The 24,435-nt window shown below is 40.2% G+C and overlaps 1 protein-coding gene across 2 annotated transcripts in view; it reads left to right on the top strand.

Moving 5' to 3' along the window:
• GIGYF2 (GRB10 interacting GYF protein 2) overlaps positions 1–24,435 on the top strand; it is a 124,886-nt gene that overhangs the window by 43,496 nt on the left and 56,955 nt on the right. For both annotated transcript variants that reach the window (XM_039347097.1, XM_039347098.1), the window contains exons 3-7: positions 1,396–1,525; positions 7,066–7,161; positions 11,543–11,651; positions 22,691–22,802; positions 23,988–24,028. In XM_039347097.1, coding sequence (XP_039203031.1) covers positions 1,396–1,525; positions 7,066–7,161; positions 11,543–11,651; positions 22,691–22,802; positions 23,988–24,028 — 488 coding nt within the window. The remainder of the gene's footprint in view (positions 1–1,395; positions 1,526–7,065; positions 7,162–11,542; positions 11,652–22,690; positions 22,803–23,987; positions 24,029–24,435) is intronic.

Consider the following 24,435-nt stretch of genomic DNA (forward strand, 5'->3'; position numbering starts at 1 on the left):
GAGATACTGCTCCTTTATCCGTCTCCAGGCGGTGGGTCCGTCCATGCTGGTGCCAAGGCCAGGGTCTGGCGGGGTTGGGCAGCAAGGCTGGTGCTGGCGGCGGAGGAGGGGTGGGCCGCGTGGAGCGAGGCATGAGGCAAGAGGGTGGCGAGGAAGTGGGTGCTGCGGCTGCTGCTGCTGCTGAGGTGGCCGATCACGACGCAGAAGTGCCACGGCATGGAGCGGCGCACCTGAGGGCGGGTGGGTGGGCAGCCCGAGGGGAAGGTGCGGCCCTCTGCATGATAAAATCACAGGCGGCGGTGCGTCGCCAGCTCCGCCTCAGCCGGCGCAGGGGGCGGCACCACATATGCGCGGTGCTCCTGGGCCAAGGCGGTTGCTGGGCGATGGCCTGCGTGCGCCCTCGGCCTGCCAGGCATGCACTGCAGCCGCAGGAGAGGAGGCGGAGTGCGCGCGCCAGAGAGAGAAAAGAAAAAGTGAGTGAGAGAGAGAGAGAATGAGAGCGAGCAAACCTTGCCCCTCCTCCTGCCCCTGCCCACAGGGGTCACGGCATTAGGTAGATTGAGAACCATTGATATAGAGGCTTCTTTGGAGCCTTCTACAATTAAAAAAATTATTTAGCAAGAGTCATGTCCTTCACTCATACCATGGAATTGGACATCAGTCTAGCTAAACCATTTCAACTTGTGATCACTGCAGCATCAGAATGTTTGCTCTTGAGCTAATTATTCTCCTGCTTTATTAAAATTATTATAAGCACTGCTATTTATCTACTGAAAAGACTTAGAATTGCAATTTTTCTTTGCACCTGCAAACTACTGTCTGACAACAATGTTTAAGAGTGATGGACTCTGAACCTATTATAGCCCCTAGTCTTCCTCTAAATTTTTATTCTTACAATGTGCTAAAATATTATTATAATATACTGAAAACATTCTGGTGATCAAATTTGCCATAATAGAGAAAGGATATTTAGATGTGTGCCACCATCACTGGCATTTATTTATTTAGCAGAGTTAATAAACTGCCCAGATTACCTAAGATTCTAGGTAAAGAAAAACAGCAATAATTCTAATGTGAAAAATAGAATATGCAACCAAGATGTATGCTCACAATCAATTCAGGGCAAGGCATATTGGAATAATGTAATTTTTACTTTATATATTTGCAATAAAGAAGGTGGAACAAAACATACCTTGCAAGAAGTATGCTTCAAAATGTGCAGGCTTCTACAGAAATTGCCTACAAAGGACTCAAAGTTTAAGCCTGCATCTTGTGATTTCAAATAGGGCAAAAAGAAAAAGTATTCCGGTGTGACATGAATCTTCCTATCCATTGTCCTAATGGGAGAATTACATGTACAAAATACCTAGTTTCATTGATTTCTTTCCCCTCTAGGCTTCGAGCTCTATCAAGTGGTGGGAGTGTGACATCTCCTCCTCTCTCTCCAGCTTTGCCAAAGTATAAATTAGCTGATTATCGTTATGGGAGAGAAGAAATGTTAGCACTTTTTCTGAAAGATAATAAGGTAAGTGGGGAAAAAAATAGTCCTATCTGATTATATTGAAATCTGTGCATAATTATTAGTTATGTTACTACAATATAGGAGCAAACACCTTAGACTCAAAACTTGTTAAAGGAGATTTTAAATAATAAACTACTGAAAAGATTATGCTCCTCTAATCTGCCATTATGTTGTTTGTTTTTTAAAGATAAAAGGTGTGTAGGGCTGTTTTAACACATGAAGAGATTAATAAATTAATTGAGTTATTCATGAACATATGAAGAGTTAGTAATTGAGTTATTCATGAACACATGAAGAGATTAATAAATTAATTGAGTTATATCAGAATGTCCTATTTGTTGGATGAAAATATTCTTTGGATTGAGTCACTCATATTTTCTCTTTTATTCCGTAAATTATTCATTACATTGATTACTTTAATATGTGGACTAAGCCACTTAAAGTTATGAATATTTTGTGGGCTGGCATCACTGCTGCCATCACTAGTTTTCACTAGTATTCCATCTTGTATAGGGTGATATTTCCCCACTGTCTAGAGAATTCACTAAGAGAACTCACATAAATTTGTTTACTTAGATGTAACTGCAGCTCTTAGAATGATTATCTGGGCATACACAGCCAGTAATAGAAACATTTGTATCAGCAACACCAATTCTTCCATTATTGATGGCAATGGTGGACCAACTGGTGGCCTGGAATACTTGGTCTGCTGAAATCACAGGTTATTGAGACGTAGAATGGAAAGATAGGAAGGACTTAAAGATAATTTAGTCCAAGCTTCTACCCGGTACAGGAATCCTATTACCGCATCTCCAATACGTGGCCATCTAATCTCTGTCTAAAAATCTGTAGAGGAAGACAGTTCACCAACTCTTGAAGAAGTCTGTTCTATTGTTGAACATCTCTTACTATTAGGAATTTTTTGTGTGTGATATTTAGGAAAAATCTACTTCTTCATACTTTCATATTCTTATCCTGTTCACAGAGCAGCTGTAAATATTTCTGCCATTTATATGATAGTCTTTTAGATGCTTGAAAAAGGCAATCATACCTTCTTACGATTTTCTTTTCTGTAGACTAAACATATTTGTAATCTCCAACCATTCCATATATGTTTTTCTACATAAGTCCCTTATCTTGGTTGCTTACCTCTGGACACATTTTAGTTTGTTGAAGTTCTTTCCAAAATGTGATGCCAGAACTGAATGCATTATAATCTAGCTGTTGCCTAACCATTGGTAAATAGAGAGGAATAATGACTTCCCTTGTTCTTGGCACTATACCTCTGCTGATGCAGCCTAACACTTCATTTGTATTTGCAAATGCATCACAGCTGCCCAAGTTGCTTGATAGTGAAATGGGAGGCATATAAATTTAACAGTCAGTAAATTATTAGTTCATGTTCAGTTCGTGATCCACCAAGATACACAGATACTTGTCATGTATTTTGTTTTGGTGCCTTCAAGTCAGTGTTGATTCCTGGCTACTGCTGGACTAGTCTCTACAGTTTTCTTTGGAAGTGGTTTACTATTGCCTTCCAAGGACTGAGAGTGACTAGTCGAAAGTCACCCAGCAACTTCATGCCTAAAATGAGATTATAACACCTGATCTCTTGGTTTCTAGTCTGGCGCCTTAACTACTACACCAAATTGACTTTCTTTTCATGTGTACTGCTGTCCAATACAGATACTTTCAGCCTGCGTTCATGCCTTTGATTTTTCCTAGCTAATATAGGACTCTCTGTTTGTTCTGCCCATTGTTCGTCCTTGTTTACATTCTTTGAATCTTGGCACTGTCTTCCTAATGTTCGCTATTTCTCCTAATTTTGTATCATGTAACATTAATAATCATATTTTATAACTTCTAATTTGAGTCATTTTCTAAATGTGTTGAACGGGATAGGCCTAGAACATAGCCTGTGGTACGCCACTCAATTTTTCTTTCAGCTTGACCTGGAGCTTTTAGTGAATACTCCTTGAGTATACTTGTTCAACTTGCTCTGTCCATCTAATGGTAACATACTCTACCCACATTTTGATATTTTCTCTACTAGAGTCTCATACTAGATTTTGTCAAATGCTTTGTTATAGTTCAGGAGGCGTCATCTGATGTTGCACTTTACAATCTCTTTGCTTTCTGGCCTTAATTATCATAGTTAAGCAAGGACTATCTATAATTTGAGGGGATTCAGTATATTACAAGTTTTGGGGGTTCTGAAGTGGAATTCTATATTATCAAAAATTATCAATCTTCTCACTTGCCATTGTTGCCCTATACTATATTTTTTTATATTGCTGATATGCCACAGCCATTATGTGTTGAATTCTCAAAAGGATAACTTAGTGGGTCATAAAGCTTACTACTATTGTGACATTCACTTATCATTCAACCTGGCTGAGGTAATGGTACTTACTGCAGATTTTAAATAATTTTATATTAATATTTTATATTAAATAATATTAGTGTGCAGCACTGAAAGAGAATTCTTTTTTTGAGGTTGTCCTGCTGCTGATGTTGATATTTTCCTTCCATTATTCATGAATGCTTCCAAATATCACTTCTTCAATACTGCCTGATACACAGTCTTAAAGATACTGATGTTTCTACCAGCTGATCCAACTCTTCAAATTCTAGCAATAGATTGTATTTTTACCAAGCAGCCATAGTTTGCACTGCAGATTACCTATTTGATTATTGTCCAGGTCTTCCATTATGGCAAATAATGTAATTTCCAGGAATTGTAAATCAGAGTTGGTACTGATGAACATTTTGTCAGTGGACCTGATTTTGACTATTGAGTTTTGCAGGTGTTGATATCATTTTTTTTTATTATTTGCTTGTTGTTGAAGAGAACTGTTTTCATTCAATTTGTATCTAAGTGACTCTTATATAATTATTAAAGTTGATTAAGTGACTCTTTAGTAATTAAAAAAGTAAATTAAATTTAAAAAATAAAAAGAATTACAATAATACAAAAAATAAAATATATGGCAACTGAGAATAAATCACCATCATAATCCCCAAATTAACCAAGAAACAGGTCCCTGCATATATTTGTGGCCCCAGACCTGGGCACAGCTCTTTAAGAGCATAGATAAAGTATGAGAGTTGGGACCATCCTAATTTAAAGTACAGGTAATCCTTGACTTGTGGCAATTTGTTTAAATACCGTTTAAAGTTATAAGGTAACTGAAAAAATGACTGATGAACAGTCCACACGCAACAACCGTTGCATTGTCCCTACTGTCAAAGTTCATGTGCTTGGTAATGTATTTATGTCAGTTGCTGCATCCCAGGTCATGTGGTTGTCATTTGTAACCTCCTCAGAGGGCTTCCAAAAAGCAAAGTCAATGAGGGAAGCCAGATTCACTTAAAAGCCATGTGATTTGCTTAAAGATCAAGGCAGAAAGATTGTAAAATTGGGAATGATTCATTTAATGACCTCAGCTACAGTAGTCCTATTTCCAATTATGTACACACACACACACACACACACACAGAGAGAGAGAGAGAGAGAGAGAGAGAGAGAGAGAGAGAGAGATTGATTGATTTAGAATAATGAACTTAGAACTTCAGGATTCTTAATATATACTTCAGTGATCAGCCAATTCATTTGACCTTGAATTCAGTGTTTTCTTTAATGTTTTCTTCTGGGAATTAAATTCCCATTCTTTTTTTTAAAAAAGCAGCAATTGAGTATAACCACAGTGGAAGTGTTCCTTATTATCTTCTCTGACTTTTACTTCTGATAGTTATAGATAGTGTTTGAAGAAACAGAGTTCTCACTAGAGGTGATTTCTAATATACAAATAGCATTTTTTCATAAAAGTGACAAATGCTCTTAAATATATTGAAAGTCTTAGCAGTCAAAAAGGTTCCCTATACCTTCTGATTAGTACAGTTCTGTTGTAGTGCCCAAGTTGTTCTTGTGTAATCTAATTTTGTGAAGGTCTGCTCCGTATGTATTTTAGGATCACAATCTGTGAGATTAGTGCCTTTATCACTAATATCCCAAGTAGTTTCATCTAATTATTAAGGGGAATATCAGCACCTTTCTAAGCTAAGTAATATCCACCAGTGGCAATCAACTTCAAAGATAGATGTCTTCATATTTAAGAGTGTTAAATTTTGTAACTAGAGGAATTGTCTCCTGTATGAATAAGTGAATTTTTCATTCTGTTGCCAGCTATGGCTTTCTATTATTATTATGTATCAAGACATCTGTATCAGGTTCCCATGTTAGCCAGGCCTATTACAACATTCGGGAAGTTCTACAGAATCTGTTTTGCTTGGTGTGTAGCAGATAACATTCATTTTTTCTATTAAATGAAATGTACTTACTTTATGGCTTTTGCAGATAAAGCACAGCATTGGATCAGCTGTTTGCTTGCTGCAAAACATCCTCCGGTTTCTATTCTCCTTGGAAACAGACGGCTTCTCTGTTCCTTTCTCCAGACTTTAAGAGCCATCTTAGATTCCCATTTTATTGATGGGCTTTCCATGTTCAGCAAATAGCTTAAATGTTTCTAAAAGGTTTGCTCAAACTATATTTGCTTAGGTAACCAATCCTAGCAATTAAGAGAACCTTTCTACAGTCTTGAATCTATTTATGTCCAGACCCTTTAACCCTAACAACATTTAATCTCAGATTGCTGATCTGGCTCATTGGCATTCTTGGTTGCCATTTCTCTGCTAACATGCTCTGTGCTGCATGTGTTCATTTGTTGTACTTCACCCTAATTGTCCATGTGATTTTGCTTTTTCAGTTGAATCTGGATGTTTCTCTTCCATCCTTCTTTTCAGTACTCTCTATTCGACTAGAAATTTCTCTTTACTGTCTGAAGATGTATAGGCTTTTCTATCTAAATTAGATAAAATCTTTTTGTAAGCCATAGACGCTATCTATTGCAGATGTTTATGAGATTTTGTCATATTTTCTAAATAGTTTGCAAAGTGACTGTGGCAAGTTTTGAGTGTTCTAGGTTTTGAGCGGAAACACTAAGACACAGCTATCATGTTTTCCATAGCTTTTCTGCCAGAGAGCTTTTATAATCATTCTGTCATAACTCTCCCCCTATTTAAAAAAGTTGACTTGGTATACAAATAAAAAACAGACATATTTCATAGATTGGCCCTGGCCTTATTTATTTCTTACATATCTGCCTTTTTTGCCCAGCAAGTAATATTTTGTTAGCAGAGACCACAAAGTAGGAGGATAGGTTGGTTACCTGAAATTTTAGCTCTCTGAGTGGTCATCTGTAAAGTTACACAATCCACTTTTTCCTCTATTGCTTATGTTTTCTTCTGTTGGTCATTCTATTCCCTATTCACCTGCTATGGTAGTTGTTAAGAACTCAGGAATTAAATTGTTGGGATATGCACACTGGGAGCCAGGGGCATGTTTCCCTCAAACTTTCCATTTTTTCTAAAATAGTGTCAACAAGTTCATGTACAACATCCATATGTATGATGGTATAGATGACCACTCAAAGATCTATTGTTACAGGCCTGCAACCTCTCCTTTTTTTTAATTTCCCCTTTAGATACCCTCAGACCTTCTGGATAAGGAATTTCTGCCCATTCTACAAGAGGAGCCCCTACCGCCTTTGGCACTAGTACCTTTTACAGAAGAAGAACAGGTTAGTTTTAAAAAAAAATTGGATATTTTTCATCAGAATTTAATGATAGAAAAGAAAATTATTTATTCATTATAGCACATTTACCTTTCAGGTTAGTAGAATCAATTCAGCTATAAAACATTTATTTGCCTTATTATCATGCATGATAGTATATACCATCTTAATATTTTATAATTTAAAAATTAAGTAAGTATTCCCATATATCGGGTGTCAAACTGCCAGCCCGCGGGCTGGATGCATCATAGTGAAACCGCACCCATCCCATTGTCGGCAATGGCAAAACAAGTCGCGATATGTCGCGATACTTCTTGTGACGTTGCAAGTTTGACACTTCTGCCATATATTCTAAATGCATCTACTATCACATGAAATTTTATATTGGCCCTTATTAAAATTAAAGAATTTTAAATGATATTCCAAATATATGAGTTGACCAAAAAAAGTCTTTAATTCCATTTCAAATGTTTAGGGTTTTTTCTTGTTTAAATTTATTAACGTATCACAAAGTAAAAAATATATAGCAGTTCTGATTTTACAGTCTCATTTTACTTAGTAAGTCTCATTATGATAAAGTACAAGATAAGAATATATATGTATGGATATATAAACCCTATTCTTTATCATACAAACATACATCACACACAGAGTATATATTAGACTCATTCTTTATTTTACTTATTTCATTTTTCTTTGCCTTTCTGATAAATATATATATTATATATTTAACAATAATTGTATATTGACATTTTCATTATTATTTTAACATTATTATTAGTAGAAGCTGGTTAGTTTGAAAAAGCAATTGCAGGATAGATGTAGAAAAACTGAGGGACAGAGGTAAATGTATCATCCATTTAGAGTCTTTGCATTGCCACAAGATGTCCAAGTTCATCCCTTTTTGAATTCCATTGACTTTTATCTACCAATTTGGTGCTGGCCATTAGTTGACCAGATTCTTATGTACAGGTTTGAACAAATCTATTCTGCAACTTTATGAATGATGCTGATACTTTGCGTCAAACAAAAGGAGCATGAGGTGCCACCCAAGTTTATCTAGAGTGAGTTTCAAAGTTAGCATATCATATATAAAAAAGTCCCATTTTCATTAGTTAACTGCATAATGTCTCAAGGTAGCACATTCTGCAGGTAGTCCTAAACTTACAACCGTAATTGGGACTTGAAATCTGGTCATAAGTCATTATGATCTTAAGGTACCCATGTGACTGGAAAATTTGCTAGTCTTTTTCATAATGGTCATTAAATGAATGCTGCAGTTGTTAATTGAATTCCATGGCTATTAAATGAATGCTGTGGTCATTAAGCAAATCCATTCATTTGAATGAGTATTTTTTTTGCAGGAAACTGGCATAAAACAGCATGAATCACAATCATATGACCATGGCATGCTGCAACAGGTCGTAAAGCTGACCTACCTAACATGCAGACACATGACCATGGGGCACAGCACAACCATTTATGATGGATGGGGATGTTTTACCGGTCATAAAGCACTCAATCCGTGGCTATTGTAATTTTGAACGGTCCTAAAATGAGCAGTTGTAAATCAAGGACTACCTGTATGAATATCCTAGTGAAAAGGTCAACTCACTGAGGGTAAGAAGACTCCTATACATTCTGGAATATTGTTTTCTAGCTTCTTATAGATAGGGCAATTGGATCTGGATTGTAAAAGATGCAAAGAACTGATATCATCTGGGAGTCATTGGAGTTTTATTATCCTAATATAGTAGCCTAATTGAAAATCAAAATCAATAAGAGCTGATCTCAAAAATATACTTAAAACCTAGATTTTATTTCAGTGCCAATATTAAAGTATTGATCAGTTAAATGTATCTTAATTATTTCATCACAGAATTTTGCACCAGCTAAAGTTTATAGAACATTTTCAAAGAGAGATTTAGGTACAGTATATTAAAATAATTTAACTGGATATATCCATAGCAATGTTACACTGTCCCAAGGAAAGAGCATCAGTACCCTCCAGTGTTGTTCAAATGTGTTATTTTCAGATACTGTATAAACATTCAGTCATCTATTAATGGAAAAAGCACTTCTATTATAGCCCTAAAAGCAAAGTCAGCATTTCTAGAATTGATTAACTCTTTCCAGGATACATTTCTCTGACCCAATAAATCTTCCCTAACACTACTATACATTACTCATTAGAGATTCTAAGATGAAGTTTAGTATACCTACTGTTTCATCTGATCTTATTAAAAACATCAGACTGTAGAGCCAGCATTACAGTTGCCAGCATCATAGTTCAGATGATAATTTATTTGAAACCATGTTCCTGAATTCTGGAGACAAATGCCTTGACTTTATGTTCAAGAACTTCCAGAGCAGAACCACAAAATAAATATAGGGAAAGGTTGTATTAAATATACACTAAATACACAAAAAAGTTGTAAAATTGGGTGTGGTCACATGATCTGCTACCATGAGTTACAAATGTAATTCTGAATTCAACTACAGTCATATCTTGAGGACTACTTGCAATTGGTTTGATGCCTGAATCATAGATCAAAGTGATGTTAGTTTAAATTGCAATTAAATTAAATTATAAAACATGTTTCCAATCTCCTCCTTACATGCATATTAGAGAGAGAGAAATAGGGATATTAGAGAGAAATAGGGATGATTAAATTCAAGATTTAGTAACATAACACTAATTTGTTGGTTTCAAAGCATTATAATATTGTTTATTTGAACTTCAGCATTGTTCAGCATAACGCTGCATTGTTATGTTACTGTAATTATTGAACTCACCTTCTAGAAGCTCAAAGTGACCAATATGGGGGCCTCCCCCTATTCATTCACAAAACAATTTTGTAAGCAGGTTGGGCTGAAAGATGGCTGTTGGCTCAGAATAATTTAATAAGTTCCATGGTTGAATGGGGACTTGAACCTAAATTTCCCTAATCCCAATTCGGTATTTTGAGTACCACACTACACAGTCAAGGGAAGTACATTTTATATGATATATGCATTCATATCACCATTCTGGTGCCAAAGAACTCTTTATCCAAGCAAGCACTTTAATCATTATACTACATTGGCTATCACAGTAGAACTGTAGCTGATTTTCTCTATGTCATTCTTTAATAAAAAGATCATAAACATGGAACCACCCATGTAGCTGATGTATATCAGCAATCTCCAACCTTTCTGTAACTGTGTCTAAATAAACTTTATTTGTAATGGAATGGCGGTCACTGAATTTTAAATTTACCACTGAATCAAAGATTCTGTTTTAGAAGCTTCTAGAAATAGCTGTTTTATAATTGGCAATGGAAGGAAAACAACCAGAAATGTAATTTGATAAATAATTTGATATATGGATAATGCTCAACCTATGGCCAGAATTGGGATCAGAACTTCATTTGTTAAGTAATACGGTTATTAAGTGAGTCATGCCTGATTTTATGATTTTATTTGCTTTGATCTTTAAGAAAATGACTATTAAGCGAATCATGCTGCTTCCCCCATTGACTTTACTTACCAGACGCCCCTTGGGAAGATTGCAAGTGGTGATCATTGACATCCCCCCCCCCCCGATGCTGTAACCATTGTAAATATATGCCATTGCAAAACACCCTAAGTTTGATCATGTGACCAAGGGGATGTCGCAAAGATTGTAAGTGCAAAGACTGATCATAGTTCACTTTTCTCAGTTCCATAGCAACTTCAAGTGGCTGTTAATTGAATGGTTGTAAGTCCAAGACTACCTGTTACCACCATTTGCGTACAAATAATCTAGAACTCAATATTGTTTTTACTCGTTGTTTTAGTCTATGGAGATTTTCAGTCATTTAAGTCATGGTTGTCCCAAAACTGCTTTTTCAAAGGCAACTGGACTTTCTTTGGTTTTTTCCTTGAAGACGTCTCATTTTTCATCCAAGAAGCCTCTTCAGTTCACAGTTATTGTTTTAGTATTTCTTTTTTCTTTCCTTTTTTAAACTAAGGTCATTTGCATTTATTTCAGATAATGATAGTGGTGATATTAATAAAATTAGCAATATATTGAGTTTTGCATGATTTGCAATTATTTCTAACGTTTGTTTTATGATCAATTATTTAATTATTCAAATAATGAAACCATTAATTTTAACTATTGTAATTATACGTTTTGTTTACTGATATTTTATCTTTCATTCACTGCCTTTTCTAATTTGCTTTTTTGTGTGCAATAATTTATTTCTTAAATGCTTTAAATATTTTTTTTAAGACATCAAGTCATTATTCCTCTGGCTTAGCCATTACTTCTCTTATATTGATTTGGTGCTTCATTGTGTTTTCAATATGTTTTAATTTGATACCTTCAGAAATGTTTTTGTTACTTATTTCTTACTTTTGGCAGAGAAATTTTTCACTATCTGTAAATAGTGCTGCTGTCCTACGATTGATGGGACGAGGAGGAGGAACAGTGGTGGGGGCTCCGCGAGGTCGAAGTTCCTCTAGAGGTCGAGGTGAGATAGTTTTTGTAAACAAAATGTTATTTCTATGGGCTTTTTAAAAAATTGAACAACATATCTTTGCTATAAATATACATGAAAGAATGAAAGAAAAAACAAAAGTTAAAAATAATAAATATAAGCCAATACAGAGAATGTACCCCAAACATTTGTAATAGAAAGTTAAAAATTTATAATATGAGAAAAAATGAGTGCTGTATAATTCTGAAGAGTAATTCATGATTACTCTTCTAGCCAATGCTCAATTGTTCTAGTTTATTAATATTAAACATGTAATCTATCTAGAAATAAAGATAAAATGAAAGTGCTTTATAATTGGAATGTCGTAAACACATTCCTGAATGCTCCAATTGTAATAAACAATTTCTGCCCTCACTGGATAGCATAGTCATTTAAAATTTACCAAATGAGGTTCTGGTATTCCTGTTGCAACAGTGATTATGAGATCTGAAATTGGGAGAGCTTTTGGTCTCCCCTTTGTCATGGTCAGATCCACCCGGATTACCATGGGATTCTCTGGCACTACCATCCACTACAGGGAAGCCAGACCATTAGATCAACCTGCCCCTAGTAATTGGTGGGCCCTGATGCGTTTCAGAGGGGGATGGGAGTTGTTCCCGCTGGTTTGTTGTATCTGAAGCATTCGTTGCCACTTGAAATAAGATGGTGGCTGAGGTCTTGGATCAGACCTATTCCCTGTGGTTTATAGAGGAGTTATGGAAGGTGAAACAAGAGAAGAGAAATGTAGAATGTTACTTGCATTCTACAGGGGATGAACCTGACCAGATACACGTTAGAGCCACTACAGTACCTACCTTTTGATAGTAAAAGTGACAAAACATCAGTACTTCTCCACATTTATTGTGTCTATAGATAGCCATCCTGTGGCCCTATTTCATGTGACACTACCCTCATAGGTAAAGGGGGTTTAGAGAACCCCTTGCAGGAGTATGCAGAAGAATTTGTTCAGCATTTCTCAAAGTTACTCATATTCGCTCATAGTTGGATGCTGGCCTTGTTGCAGATCTAGGGGAGATGTCTGATCTGTTTTGCCTGGTTATCTGGAATTAGTTTAAACATATTTGGGCTGTCAAAGTGTACAGGTTCCTTAAGACTGTGAATCAGCCACCTGCTATTTAGATCCTTGCCTCTCCTGATGGTTAAGGCTGCCGGGGGCAGGTGTTGTGTGATTGGGTTTTAGCACTGGTATATTGCTCAAGTGAAGGGGTTTCATTACACCATCAGTGGACCTCACTTTTCTGGACAATTTTTGTCTAATATCTAACTTCCCCTTTCTGGAAAAGGTAGTTGAGAAGCTGGTTGTGCAACAGCTTCAGATGACCTTGGATGAAACAGATTATCTGGATCTTTTCAGTAAGGATTCAGAACTGGATATGAGACAGAAATGGCATTGGTCATGCTTTTGGATCATCTCTGGCATGGTGGGATGAGGGTTGTGCATCTATTTTTGCCCTACTGACCTCTCTGCAGCTTTAAATACCATTCACATGATATCCACCTAGAACAACTCAAGGCATTGGGGATGGGCAGCATGGTGTTGTACTGATTCACCTCCTTTTTCCAGGGTCAATTCCAGTCAATGGTGATTGGGGGAGAGATCCTATCCTTGGTCCTTACAGTCCAGAGGCCAGCCCCTATTCATCATCAACATGAGGCCACTGGGTGAACTCATCCATTACCATGGAATAAGTTATCATCCATCCACTGATGGTATCCCACTATATATCTTTGCCCTAGCCAAATTAAATGATACTATGTTCATCTTATCCCAGTGCCTGGGGTACAAAGATTTTGGGTGAACTCTGGCAAGACAAGAACTCTGACTTGCCAGGGGCGCCTCAGTTCTAGGCCTGCAACATTTCTGGTGCTGGATGGGGTTGCATTGATCCAGATGGATCCCGTATGCAATCTGGAGGTTCTTGTAGGCTCGCAATTCCTACTCAGAGCAGATAGCAGTCATGACTAGAGTTAGTCTAGGAGGGCCTTTGCTCAACTTTGCATTGTGCACCAGTTGTGTTTGTTCCTAGACTGAGGATTCTATTCATAGTCACTCATGCCATAGTGATTTCCCTGTTAAACTACTGTAATGTACTCTACATAGTGCTGCCTTGAAGAGTATCTAAAAGTTTCTGCTGGTATAGAATGCAGCAGCAGAGGCAATTATGTGTGTTTCTAGAAGAACATATTTTACACCTCTGCTCTGAATTGCATTAGTTGCCAATCTATTTCCAAGTCCAATTCAAGATGTTGGTTTTAAAGCCCTACATGGCATGGGGCTGGGTTATTTGTGGGATTGCCTCTCCCCAGTTACATTTCCCCACCCTATCATATCTAGCATAGATGGCATTCTGCATGTTCCATTGACTATAGAGCTACACTTGGTGATTCCTAGGCGTCAGGTTTTTCCTGTTGTGGCACCCACTTTATGGAACATTCTCCTAGAGTAAGGATAGCTTCATCCCTTTTGACTTTCTGAAAACCCCTCAAGACCGGGTGAAATTTTGAGGTGGCTCCAATATTAGTAACTCTCCCCTAAACATTTATATTTATTCTTTTCTGTTACTTTTATGTTTTATAATTTTTAATGTTTCACCAGTAATATTAATAATTGTATTGAAAATATAGGTTTTTTTAAGCTTTGTTATATACTGCTTAAAATCATTTGTTTGTGAGATGGGCAGCCATATAAATTTGACAAAACTGGTGCAAAGTGTGGTCACCCGACCTATATTGATTGCCCAAAGAAGGGCACATAGAACACTTCTACTTTGCAAACTGTATGACTGGCAGTTTGCTTCTGGGCCCAATTCAAGGTATTGGTTATGACCTATAAAGCCCTACATGGCATGAAAGCAGGCTGTCTACAGAACCTGCCTAATCCTATTACATAGGCTCATCCCACCTGGTTAGGCAGGGAAGGCATGTTACAGACCCTGTCAGTTAAAGTACTGCAACTTGTGGAGTATAAGAGGAGAGTCTTCACTGCCATTGCTCCCATCTTCTAGAATATTCTCCCCCTGGAGGCAGAGCCCACTCTCCTGGCTTTCCAAAAAGGGATTAAAAATGCCTTTGCTGTCCTGTGTAGAGAGCCCAACAGAGCACACAGTCGTGCGGTTGGTCAGTGCCATGAGAGCCCTCCCTTTGCTTTTGTCAACTAAGTTTTAACAGGGTTTAATTATTCTTGCCTCCTTAATTTTATAAAATTTTAATTCTTAACATTTTAATTTTTATATACTATTTTGATATTTTGTTGTACGCTGTCCAAAGTCCTTCTTTGAGGGAAATGGGCAGTTCAGAAATGTGAAACCTGTAAATGCTATGCTGTATAAAACCCCACTCCTTTTTTTGCAGCTTTTTGTTCCACCCTAAGTATTTAATTGCTGAAATTTGGCAGCAGACTTATTATTATTTGCCTAATAATAGCAGGACAGCTTCTCTCTAATTTTCAGCAGAAAATAAAATGTTTGCTAAACCATCTAACAAGTCTAATATATTTATAAAATGTAAAAGAAATATAGCTTAAAATCTAAGTCCCATTCCTGTGAAGTTGCAGTGCCACCACCCCATTCGCTTCAGTTCATAATTGAATCTGCCTATGTTAAGGAGTGTTTCTATGATTGATCAGCAGCCATCCTCACCCATGCTTATTTTCTTGCCTCTTTCTCTAAATCTATTCATATCGTGCTCAGCGCGCCACAAATACAACCAGGATGCTTTATCATTCTTCAAGTCAAGCAGAAGAAAGTTGATTTCAAAGTTTTCTTTAAATGCTGACATGTTGATGTTGCAGGACTTGGCTTTACTTGCTTATTTCCTCAGAGATAGAAGAATAAGATGAGATGTTTGGTTTGAGAAATGGAAGAGTAATAAATTGAAAATGTTTATAAAAATAAAATATGGTGGGAGAAACGCTGAGTCCTCCAGCACTGGAGATGGAGAATCCACCAATGGGTTTAGACTGTATTCCTGCCCAATCAGATCAAGTCAGCCAAAGTTGCCATGCCCGTCCTGGACCATAGAGATCCCAGTCTTGACGTGATCTTGCCCAGGACAAACGTGCAGATTTGGCTCTTAGGCAGGTACAGTCTCCATTGGTGGATTTTCTTTTCCCTAGTAGCTGTGTAGGTGGTAGTGAGTTAATTGGATTCAATCCCTTTTCAAATTTGATTACCATTACCATTCTCAATCCTTTCTCACAGGAACTTGGAGTTATCTTTTAATTTCCTCCATTGGGGGGCTATACAAGCCCTTGTTAAGGAAGGGGCTCCTTCCTCCTTTCCCCCCATCCCAAAAAAGTAAAAAAACTCTGCTCACGGGATTAATCGGGACTAACAGCTGTTATCCCCAGCCAGCTGAGGAGATCGATACATTCTAACGGAGCTTGTGGCTGCAACTCCGCTGACTGTTTCAGGCCGAAGACACCCCCCAGGACCTTCCTAGTTCGTTCAGGAGCCGTTGGTGCCTTGTGGGCTGATTCAGACCTGCAGAGCATTTCGGGCCATTTTTCAGCCTTTTGGTCATCGATCGTTGGGTTTTCGGCAGAGGAGGGGGTGTGCGCGTAAGAGAGCAGCGCTGATCAGCTGTCCGGCGGCTGTTTTATAAATCCAAAACCTCAGTTTTTTTCGGCCTCTCTTCCTTCGTGAACTGGGCTCCTTTCTCAGAACGAGTCTTGGGTAGGCCTTGTTTGCAGGAGTCAGTCTCCACGCGCAGCCGCCATTTTGGGACCGTGCGGTCTCACGCGCAGCCGCCATTTTGGGACCACGTGGCCTCAATAGGCCTAGCGAGTGCAGACTACAGTGGAAGGGGATCCTTCCTGATTTCCACTGGGAGCTATCTGGAGTGAGGGATCTCACTGGAGGGGATGGTCTTCAAAGAGAACAGTCAGACCGGACTCACTTCAGATTGGCAGGCCGACAATTTATAGACGGCCACCATTTTGAATACAGGTTGAGGCCTGCTCTCAGAGAAGGGCCTAGGTCAGGGGTAGGCAACCCAAAACACTTAAAGAGCCACTTGGACCCATTTCCCACCAAAAACAAAACACTGGGAGCCGCAAAACCATTTTGATATCTAAAATGAAGATAACACTGCATATATCCTTTTTTACCTTTATTATAGGTGTGTGTGTGTTTGTGTGTGTGTGTGTGTGTGTGTATGTGTGTGTGTGTGTATATATATATGTATATGTATGTATGTATATATATATATACATACACACACACACACACACACACAGGTAAAAAAAGGATATATGCAGTGTTATCTTCATTTTAGATGTCAAAAGGGTCTCTCTCTCTCTCTCTCTCCCTCTCTATCTGCCCTTGGTCTGCCACTCCTCTTCCCCCGCTCTCTTTCTTTCTCTCTCTCTCTTTCCTCTCTCTCTCTCTCTCTCCCTCTTTCTCTCTCTCTCTTTCTCCCCCCCTCTCTTATCTGCTGCTCACCTGACAAGCTTCAGGCTGTTGTCCAACAAGATCAGGGGTAGGCAACCTCATCTCTTTTATGACTCATGGACTTCAACTCCCAGAATTCCTGAGTCAGCCTAGCTGGGCTAGCTAGCTCTCTCCTGCCCTTCCTGCTTCCTGCTTCCTTCAGAGACGCAGCAAAGGGAGGAGCTCCGCCCAGAAAACTTTTCAGCTCCTCGGAGAACACTGTGAGTGCACTCTCTTTTACACATACACACACACACACACACGCACGCACGCACACACACACACACAAAAAAAACACACACACACCCCCAGACACCCCCCCCCACACACACACAGAGAGAGAGAGAGAGAGAGAGAGAGAGAGAGAGAGAAGCAGGGAAGTGCAATTGCCTCTCTCTGTCTCTGTCTCTCTCTGCAAAGGCAGAGGAGGCTGGGAGCCGCAGGGGAAGGCTCAAAGAGCCGCATGCGGCTCCGGAGCCGCAGGTTGCCGACCTGTGGCCTAGGTGCTCCCTAGGTATTCTCTCCTCACAACAATCACAGGCCTCCCTCTCCAACTGTGATCTGACTGGATTGTTGACACATCTAGGCTTCCCTGGGTGACCCCTCTCAGGCTCTGATGTCTCCTCTTTCTCATACTGTCAACCTTCATACAATTGGCTTCATCCGGATTCCAGGCACCCCTTATAGTGTGTCTGTCCTTATCTGGATAACAACTACTTGGATTCCAGGTGCCCCCAATAGTGTGCCTGTCCTTATCCATAGTACTTCAGGCCGGATTCCAGATACCCCCAGTAGTGTGTCTGTCCTTATCCGCGCACAGCCATTGTTGGATTCCAGGCGTCCCCAGTCGTGCACTTGTCCTTATCCATGCAGAGGCTGTATCTGGGTTCCAGACATCCCCTGTAGTATGTCTGTCCTTACCCAGTGTGTAATACTCTCCAAATACCAGGGGCCCCCTATCGTGTTCCTATGCTATCGGAGAATGGAGAAATCTACTCTTTCCTCGAAGGGAGCCTTGCATCCTCATCAGGTCCACCTGGTCCGGAAGGCATTAAGAAGACAGCTGCCACTAAGGTCAGATCTACCACAAAATCTTCCAAGAAAACAGACAAAATGGCCAGCAGGAGACACCAAGCCTTAGAAAAGGAGTTCTCCAAGGCTCAGCAAAGAGCCAGGTTGGACACACCTCAGACCGGAGGGTTAGCCTTTGACTTAACCCTGGGGGCTCCAACCTCCCCTCTGGAGATCTGGTCAACGGGGGAATCCTTACATTCCCCTGCACAGTGCAGGACAGGCGATTTTCCTTCCTTTTCTCAATCCTCCTCTGCACGGGCGCCTCAGGGGGCTCCCGAGGCCACATTCACCCCTACTGCGGCAGGGTTTCGCCCTAGCGAGCCGGGCCCCTTCCCTACGAAGGACCGCCTAGACCTACTGATCGCACAAGCAGTAGACCGAGCCCTTGATGCCAGGGCTCAGGCTTCCAGATCAGGGACTTCCATTCCCCGTCCAACAACCAGGGACTGAGACCTATTATAATCCCTCCTCTCCATCTGGGTCATCATTTTCAGAGGATTCTTACCTCAACCAACCCGCCACAGAGCAGGAGGTTCAAATGTCTGAAGAGGAAGAAATTCCTCCAGAGGTTCCTTCGTTTAGTGGCCTCTTTAACCCTTCTTTCTTTGTTACCCTGCTATGTAAGGCTACATCCACTGCCCATCTTGAGCCTGGAACTTCATCAGCAATGACTCCCGCTTCCCCAGACGCGGAGGTTGACCCGAACTTCGTTGAGCCGGTCGCGGCTCAACACTGCATCCCCTGCCCTTCTTTATTCCTGAATGCGATCCAGAAACAGTGGGCCTCTCCGGTTTCTCTTCCCCTCCCAGGTAACACTGACAAAAGGCTGTACAATGTGGCCAAGGACCTGGAGGAGGCTCTGGAGGTACCGGCTGTGGACGAGCCCTTAGGGCCCCTAGTATCGGCCACCTCCATCTCTGGGGATTTTTCAGAGGCCCTTAAGGCCGAGGACTGCAAATGCGAGTCCACTTACCGCAGAACACACCAAGCGGCCGCATGGGCGATCAGGGCCACAACCTCCGCCTCATTTTTCAATAGGGCTGCACTTTGCTGGCTCCGACAACTCCAAGACTGGATTCCAGCGGAGGATATCCACACACACCAGGACCTTAGTAAGATGATGGCGGCCACTGAGTATGCGTCAGATGCAACCCTCCAGGCCACCAGGTTTTCGTCCAGAGCTATGGCGTCCAGTATCACTGGTCGCCGTATGCTTTGGTTGAAACGCTGGCAAGCCGATGCTAAGTCTAAGTGGAAGCTGGTGGCTGCTCCATATCAGGGAGGTAAGCTATTTGGGGACGTGCTAAATCCCTACTTAACTGAAAACAAGGACAAATGCAAGGTCCTTAATCTTCTCAAAAGATCGGACAAACGCTCCAGTTATTATCCAAGGAGGCAGTCCTTTTGTGCTGGAGCTAGATACAGTTACACTCAGCCCTTCCAACCCTTTCAGGCCAGGCAAGATAGGCAGGAGTGACAGGCTGATAGGCAAGCTCCTAGACTCAGACAACAATCACAGGGCAAGCGGCCCTTTCGAGGGAACAGCAGGCCATTCCGCCGCTCCAGGTGACTCCCCATCAGTACCTCCCATAGAGGGCAGACTATCCCTATTTGCCCACCAGTGGGAGATCAACACCGTCTGTCACAGTCTTTCCCTGGAATTTGTCTCCAACCCCCCGAATCGGGTCCTCTCTTGTCATATCCCCGGAACCGAACAAAGAAAAGACTGATGAACGAAGCCGTTCAACATTTATTGCATATATGGGCCATAGAACTGGTACCACTGGACCAGAGAGGTTAGGAATTTTACTCCATCCTCTTCATTGTTCCCAAGGCATCAGGGGGATGGAGAGCCATCCTAGATCTCAAAGGCTTGAATTTCCATCTTACATACCGCAAATTCAAGATGCAAACGCTCAGATCTCCGGCACAACATAAACTGGCTCGAACTACAAGCCATTCATCTAGACCTCTGCCACTTCCGCAACCTAGTGGCACAGCGTCACATATTAGTCCTCATGGACAATGTGGCAGCCAAGGCTCATGTAAACTGCCAAGGGGATACCCGGTCTCGGACTCTATTGACCGAATTTCTCTTACTGGGATCCTGGGCAGAACAAAATCTGGCCTCTATCAAGGCCGATCATATTTCAGGGGAAGCGATCTTCTGAGCAGGACAACAGTAGATCACTCAGAATGGCGCCTCCATCTGAGGGTCTACAAAGAAATTTGTCACCGCTTTGGCCTCCCACTTGTGGACCTCTTCGCATCCCCATCCAATGCCCAGCTGACTCGCTTCTTTTCCCGGTTCCCATCTGCAGCGGTGGAACAGACGGATGCTCTTTGGAGTCCATAGCCACAGGGCCTACTTTACGCCTTTTCCCCTCTACCTTTACTCCTGGCAATAATACGCAAACTTCTTCGGGAGCGAGCGGAGATACTCCTGGTGGCCCCTTATTGGCGAAGGAGACCTTGGTTCGCTGATCTGATGAGCCTTTCCCTCGCAGAGCCTTGGCAGATCCCTCCGGAATGAGTTTCTCTCAGCCAAGGGGTTATTCTCCATCCGGACCCCCAATGGCTCCAGTTAGCTGTCTGGCACTTGAGCACTCAATCTTAACAAGGGAGCTTTGCTCGCCAGGGGTCATCACAGTAATTCAGGCCTCCAGTCGTCCTTCCACGAACCGGATATATGAGGCCACGTGGAAGAACTTTCAGTCATGGTGCTCTGGCTGACATTTGTCCATCGCGGAACTTAACGATTCTCAATATCTTGGACTAGATGGTTAGACGGTCTGGAGAGGGGCTTGGCCCCAAACACATTGCGCAGGCAGATTGCTGCTCTTTCCACGGTCCTCATTTGTAACTCTGTGGAGTCATTGGGTCATCACCCTTTATTCCGCTCATTCCTTAAAGGGGCCGCTAACACCAGACCTCCCACCGTGCACAGGTACCCTTCGTGGGAGTTACCACGGGTCCTACGGATGCTTACCATGTCACCCTTTGAGCCCCTAAAGACATGCGACGTCCACTACTTGTCTCACAAGGTGGCATTCTTGGTGGCAATCATGTTGGCACGACGTATCTCTGAATTGGCGGCGCTCTCAATCCGGGATGACCTGCGTGTTTTCCACAGGGATTGAGTGGTCCTTCAACTTGACCCTACCTTCATCCCGAAGGTCAATTCCTTATTTCATAGGTCACAGGAGATAGTGCTGCCAGATTTTTGCCCAAACCCATCGCATGCCCTGGAACGGCAATGGCATACTTTGGATGTCAGTAGAGCACTTCAGTACTATATATCATGGAATTCCGCAAGTCAGAAGCCCTCTTTATATCTTCCCACTCTTCCTCCAGGGGTCGGAAGGTTTCCTCTTCCACCATTGGTAGGTGGATTAGAGCATGCATCGCCGGGGTATATCAAGCTGAGTCCTTGCCGGTTCCAAGACAGGTTACAGCACACTCCACACGGAGTGCAGCTACTTCTGCGGCATGGGCCACTCAAGCTTCCATTGAGGAAGTCTGCAGGGCGGCCACATGGGCTTCGCCATCTTTCATTTGGCACTATAAAATCGATAGGTTTGCCTCTGCAGAGGCCTCCTTCGGTAGGTTGTACATCAAAGTGCCACATCGAACCAGTCTACTCCACACCCTCAGGGAGAGTAGGCTTTGGTATGTCCCATTGGTGGATTCTCCATCTCCAGTGCTGGAGAAGGGGCGTTGTCTTACCTGACAACATCTCAACATCTCAGCACGGAGATGGAGAATCCACACCCAGCCTTGTAGGTCATCTAGGCCTAGGGTTAATTTTTTAGTTTGTGAGCCACACTGTCTTGCTGTCAGTCAATGGCTACGCTCGCGTCAAGACTGGGATCTCTATGGTCCAGGGTGGGCGTGGCAACTTTGACTGACTTGATCTGATTGGGCAGGAATACAGTCTAAACCCATTGATTGATTCTCCATTTCCATGCTGAGAAAAGGCATTCAGGTAAGACAACGCCCCATCTCAGCACTGTCACATTGCCAACAAATACTCTTGTTTGATAAATTGTCAGTCATGGCCCAGTGGTTGACTGTCTTTCACGTAGGTTAGCTGGGTAATATTGAATTCAGCAAATGAATAGATTGACAGAAAAGGAATTGAGTGTTCTGTATCTATATGGAAAATAACTATATATAAATCACATAGGCTGTGTGTAGGTTAGATAGGGAATCTATGCCATGCTTTCCCAATTTGAGTGCCTTTCAAATAAATGGACACTACTAAGAGCTGAGCACTTATATCCAGAGAGCAACAAATTAAGGAAGACTTGTGTAGAAAAATGTAATGGATGATGGAGATGAACTATATTTTCATACCCTTCCTCCACTAAATTTGGTAGGGAGATACAACATTTGTACCTTTTAATATGTCTTATCTGTATATCTGTTAAAATAATATTTAAAATTAAACTATAATAGTTTTGAAAATTGTGAAAGGTAATGAGAAAACAGTTCTGTTTTATCTTTTAGGCAGAGGTCGAGGAGAAAGTGCTTTCTACCAAAGAAGTTTTGATGATGTGGAAGGTGGATTTGGAAGAGGAGGGAGCAGAGAAATGCATAGATCACAGAGCTGGGAGGAAAGGTAATTCTAAAATCAGATACAGTATAATGTAATTGTTTGCTTTTTTAATGGAGCAATCCTGGCTGTGCTTTGATGTTCATGCCTTGGTGGAATCTTGAATATATTTATATTTCTTAAAATATTAAATCAGAATGTGACCAGTGTTTGCCTCTATTTGTGTATATGAAAATATGCTTTATTTTATTACAACTTTTGTATTTTTAATGTATATTATACTGATTAATTTACTACATTTCAAATTACAAGTGAAGAAATGAATGAATGTATTACTAGATTTAGCACTGGTAGCAGATCCTATCACAGAGTATATTCATAATAAAATAGTTTTACTTTGTTAACATTAGAAATAGCCCTAAGATTCTTCTTATTCTTGAGAAGTGTGGAATCATAAGATCTGGATTATTTTGTAAAATATATTGCTTTAACAAGATATAAAAATACTATTTACTTAAATAAGTGTATTAAACTGGAAGGTATTATGTAGTATTGGTGAAAATTATGTTAAAATGTTAAAATGAAATTATAGATTTTTTTTTTGAAGTTGATGGTTTTCTCAGGAACTTAGATTAGTACTTGCTTTCATATTTAACCAAGAGCATGAACAAGAATTGAACTTGCTAATAGTTGCTTTGCATGCTGGAAATCTATGTTGGTATTCAACAAACAGAACAGCATGTGAACTCAAAAGGGCTTTAGATTTGTTTTCAATAGCAGGTATATCTGTATCATTGGAAAATGTCATGTGAATCTGTAGTGCAAACGAACAAACAATTATATTATGGGAGAACAACAACATGGGAGAAAATAACATTCATATATAATTTAAATAATATAAGAAGAAAGAAAAAGGTAATTGGTGGAGAGTTCTGTTGACATTGGTTGCATTTGATCTTGTAGAATCATGCAGAAAACACAAACAAGCATCTCTGTGTATCTGCATTAATGTGCAATAAAATAGAATAAATGTATTGATAATATGAATTAATTCTAAGAACCTGTTTAATATAACTAAATATTGAACAAATTGATATAATGATGATATAATTTTAATGTTCATCTCCAAATGGTTTTCATTATTCTATCTATACATTCTTGAATTTTAGCTTGAATTTTCTTTTAAGTTTTGAAAATGAAATATTTCTCCTGAAAAAGCATTCTTGTATATTTATTTTTCTAATTTTTTAGGGGAGACAGAAGGTTTGAAAAAACAGGCAGAAAAGAACCAGGTATGTAAGATCTTTTCTTTGAAAACTTTAGAGGTATAATAGTCTATACTGTCTGTAGTCATTATTTGAATTAACATATTTGAATGTGAAATTATCCAACCCAGGAATACAGTTTCCTTGTGCAAACAACTTTCCCATTTGGGCACTTCACGTATTTGGAGTATTTCCAAATTAGGGAATGTTAAGTTTCAGAGCCTTTAACTAAATTGTATATTGTCATTTGAAAAAATGAGAAGAGTCTGTTGCACTGTATTCTTATTACTGGGGTGCCTTGCATTCTAGTCAATTCTAAGCCATGAAAGTCAGTGGATGACTGTGAGCAAGTCATTCTCTCTGAGCCTGACCTATCTCACAGAAGTAAAAAAAAAATTTAAAAAAAGGAAAGGCAAAGGGAATAGAGAATAGTC

Source organism: Crotalus tigris, unplaced genomic scaffold (genome assembly GCF_016545835.1).
Source record: "Crotalus tigris isolate CLP2741 ecotype Arizona unplaced genomic scaffold, ASM1654583v1 scf7180000018053.2689490, whole genome shotgun sequence".
Classification (NCBI taxonomy): domain Eukaryota; kingdom Metazoa; phylum Chordata; class Lepidosauria; order Squamata; family Viperidae; genus Crotalus; species Crotalus tigris.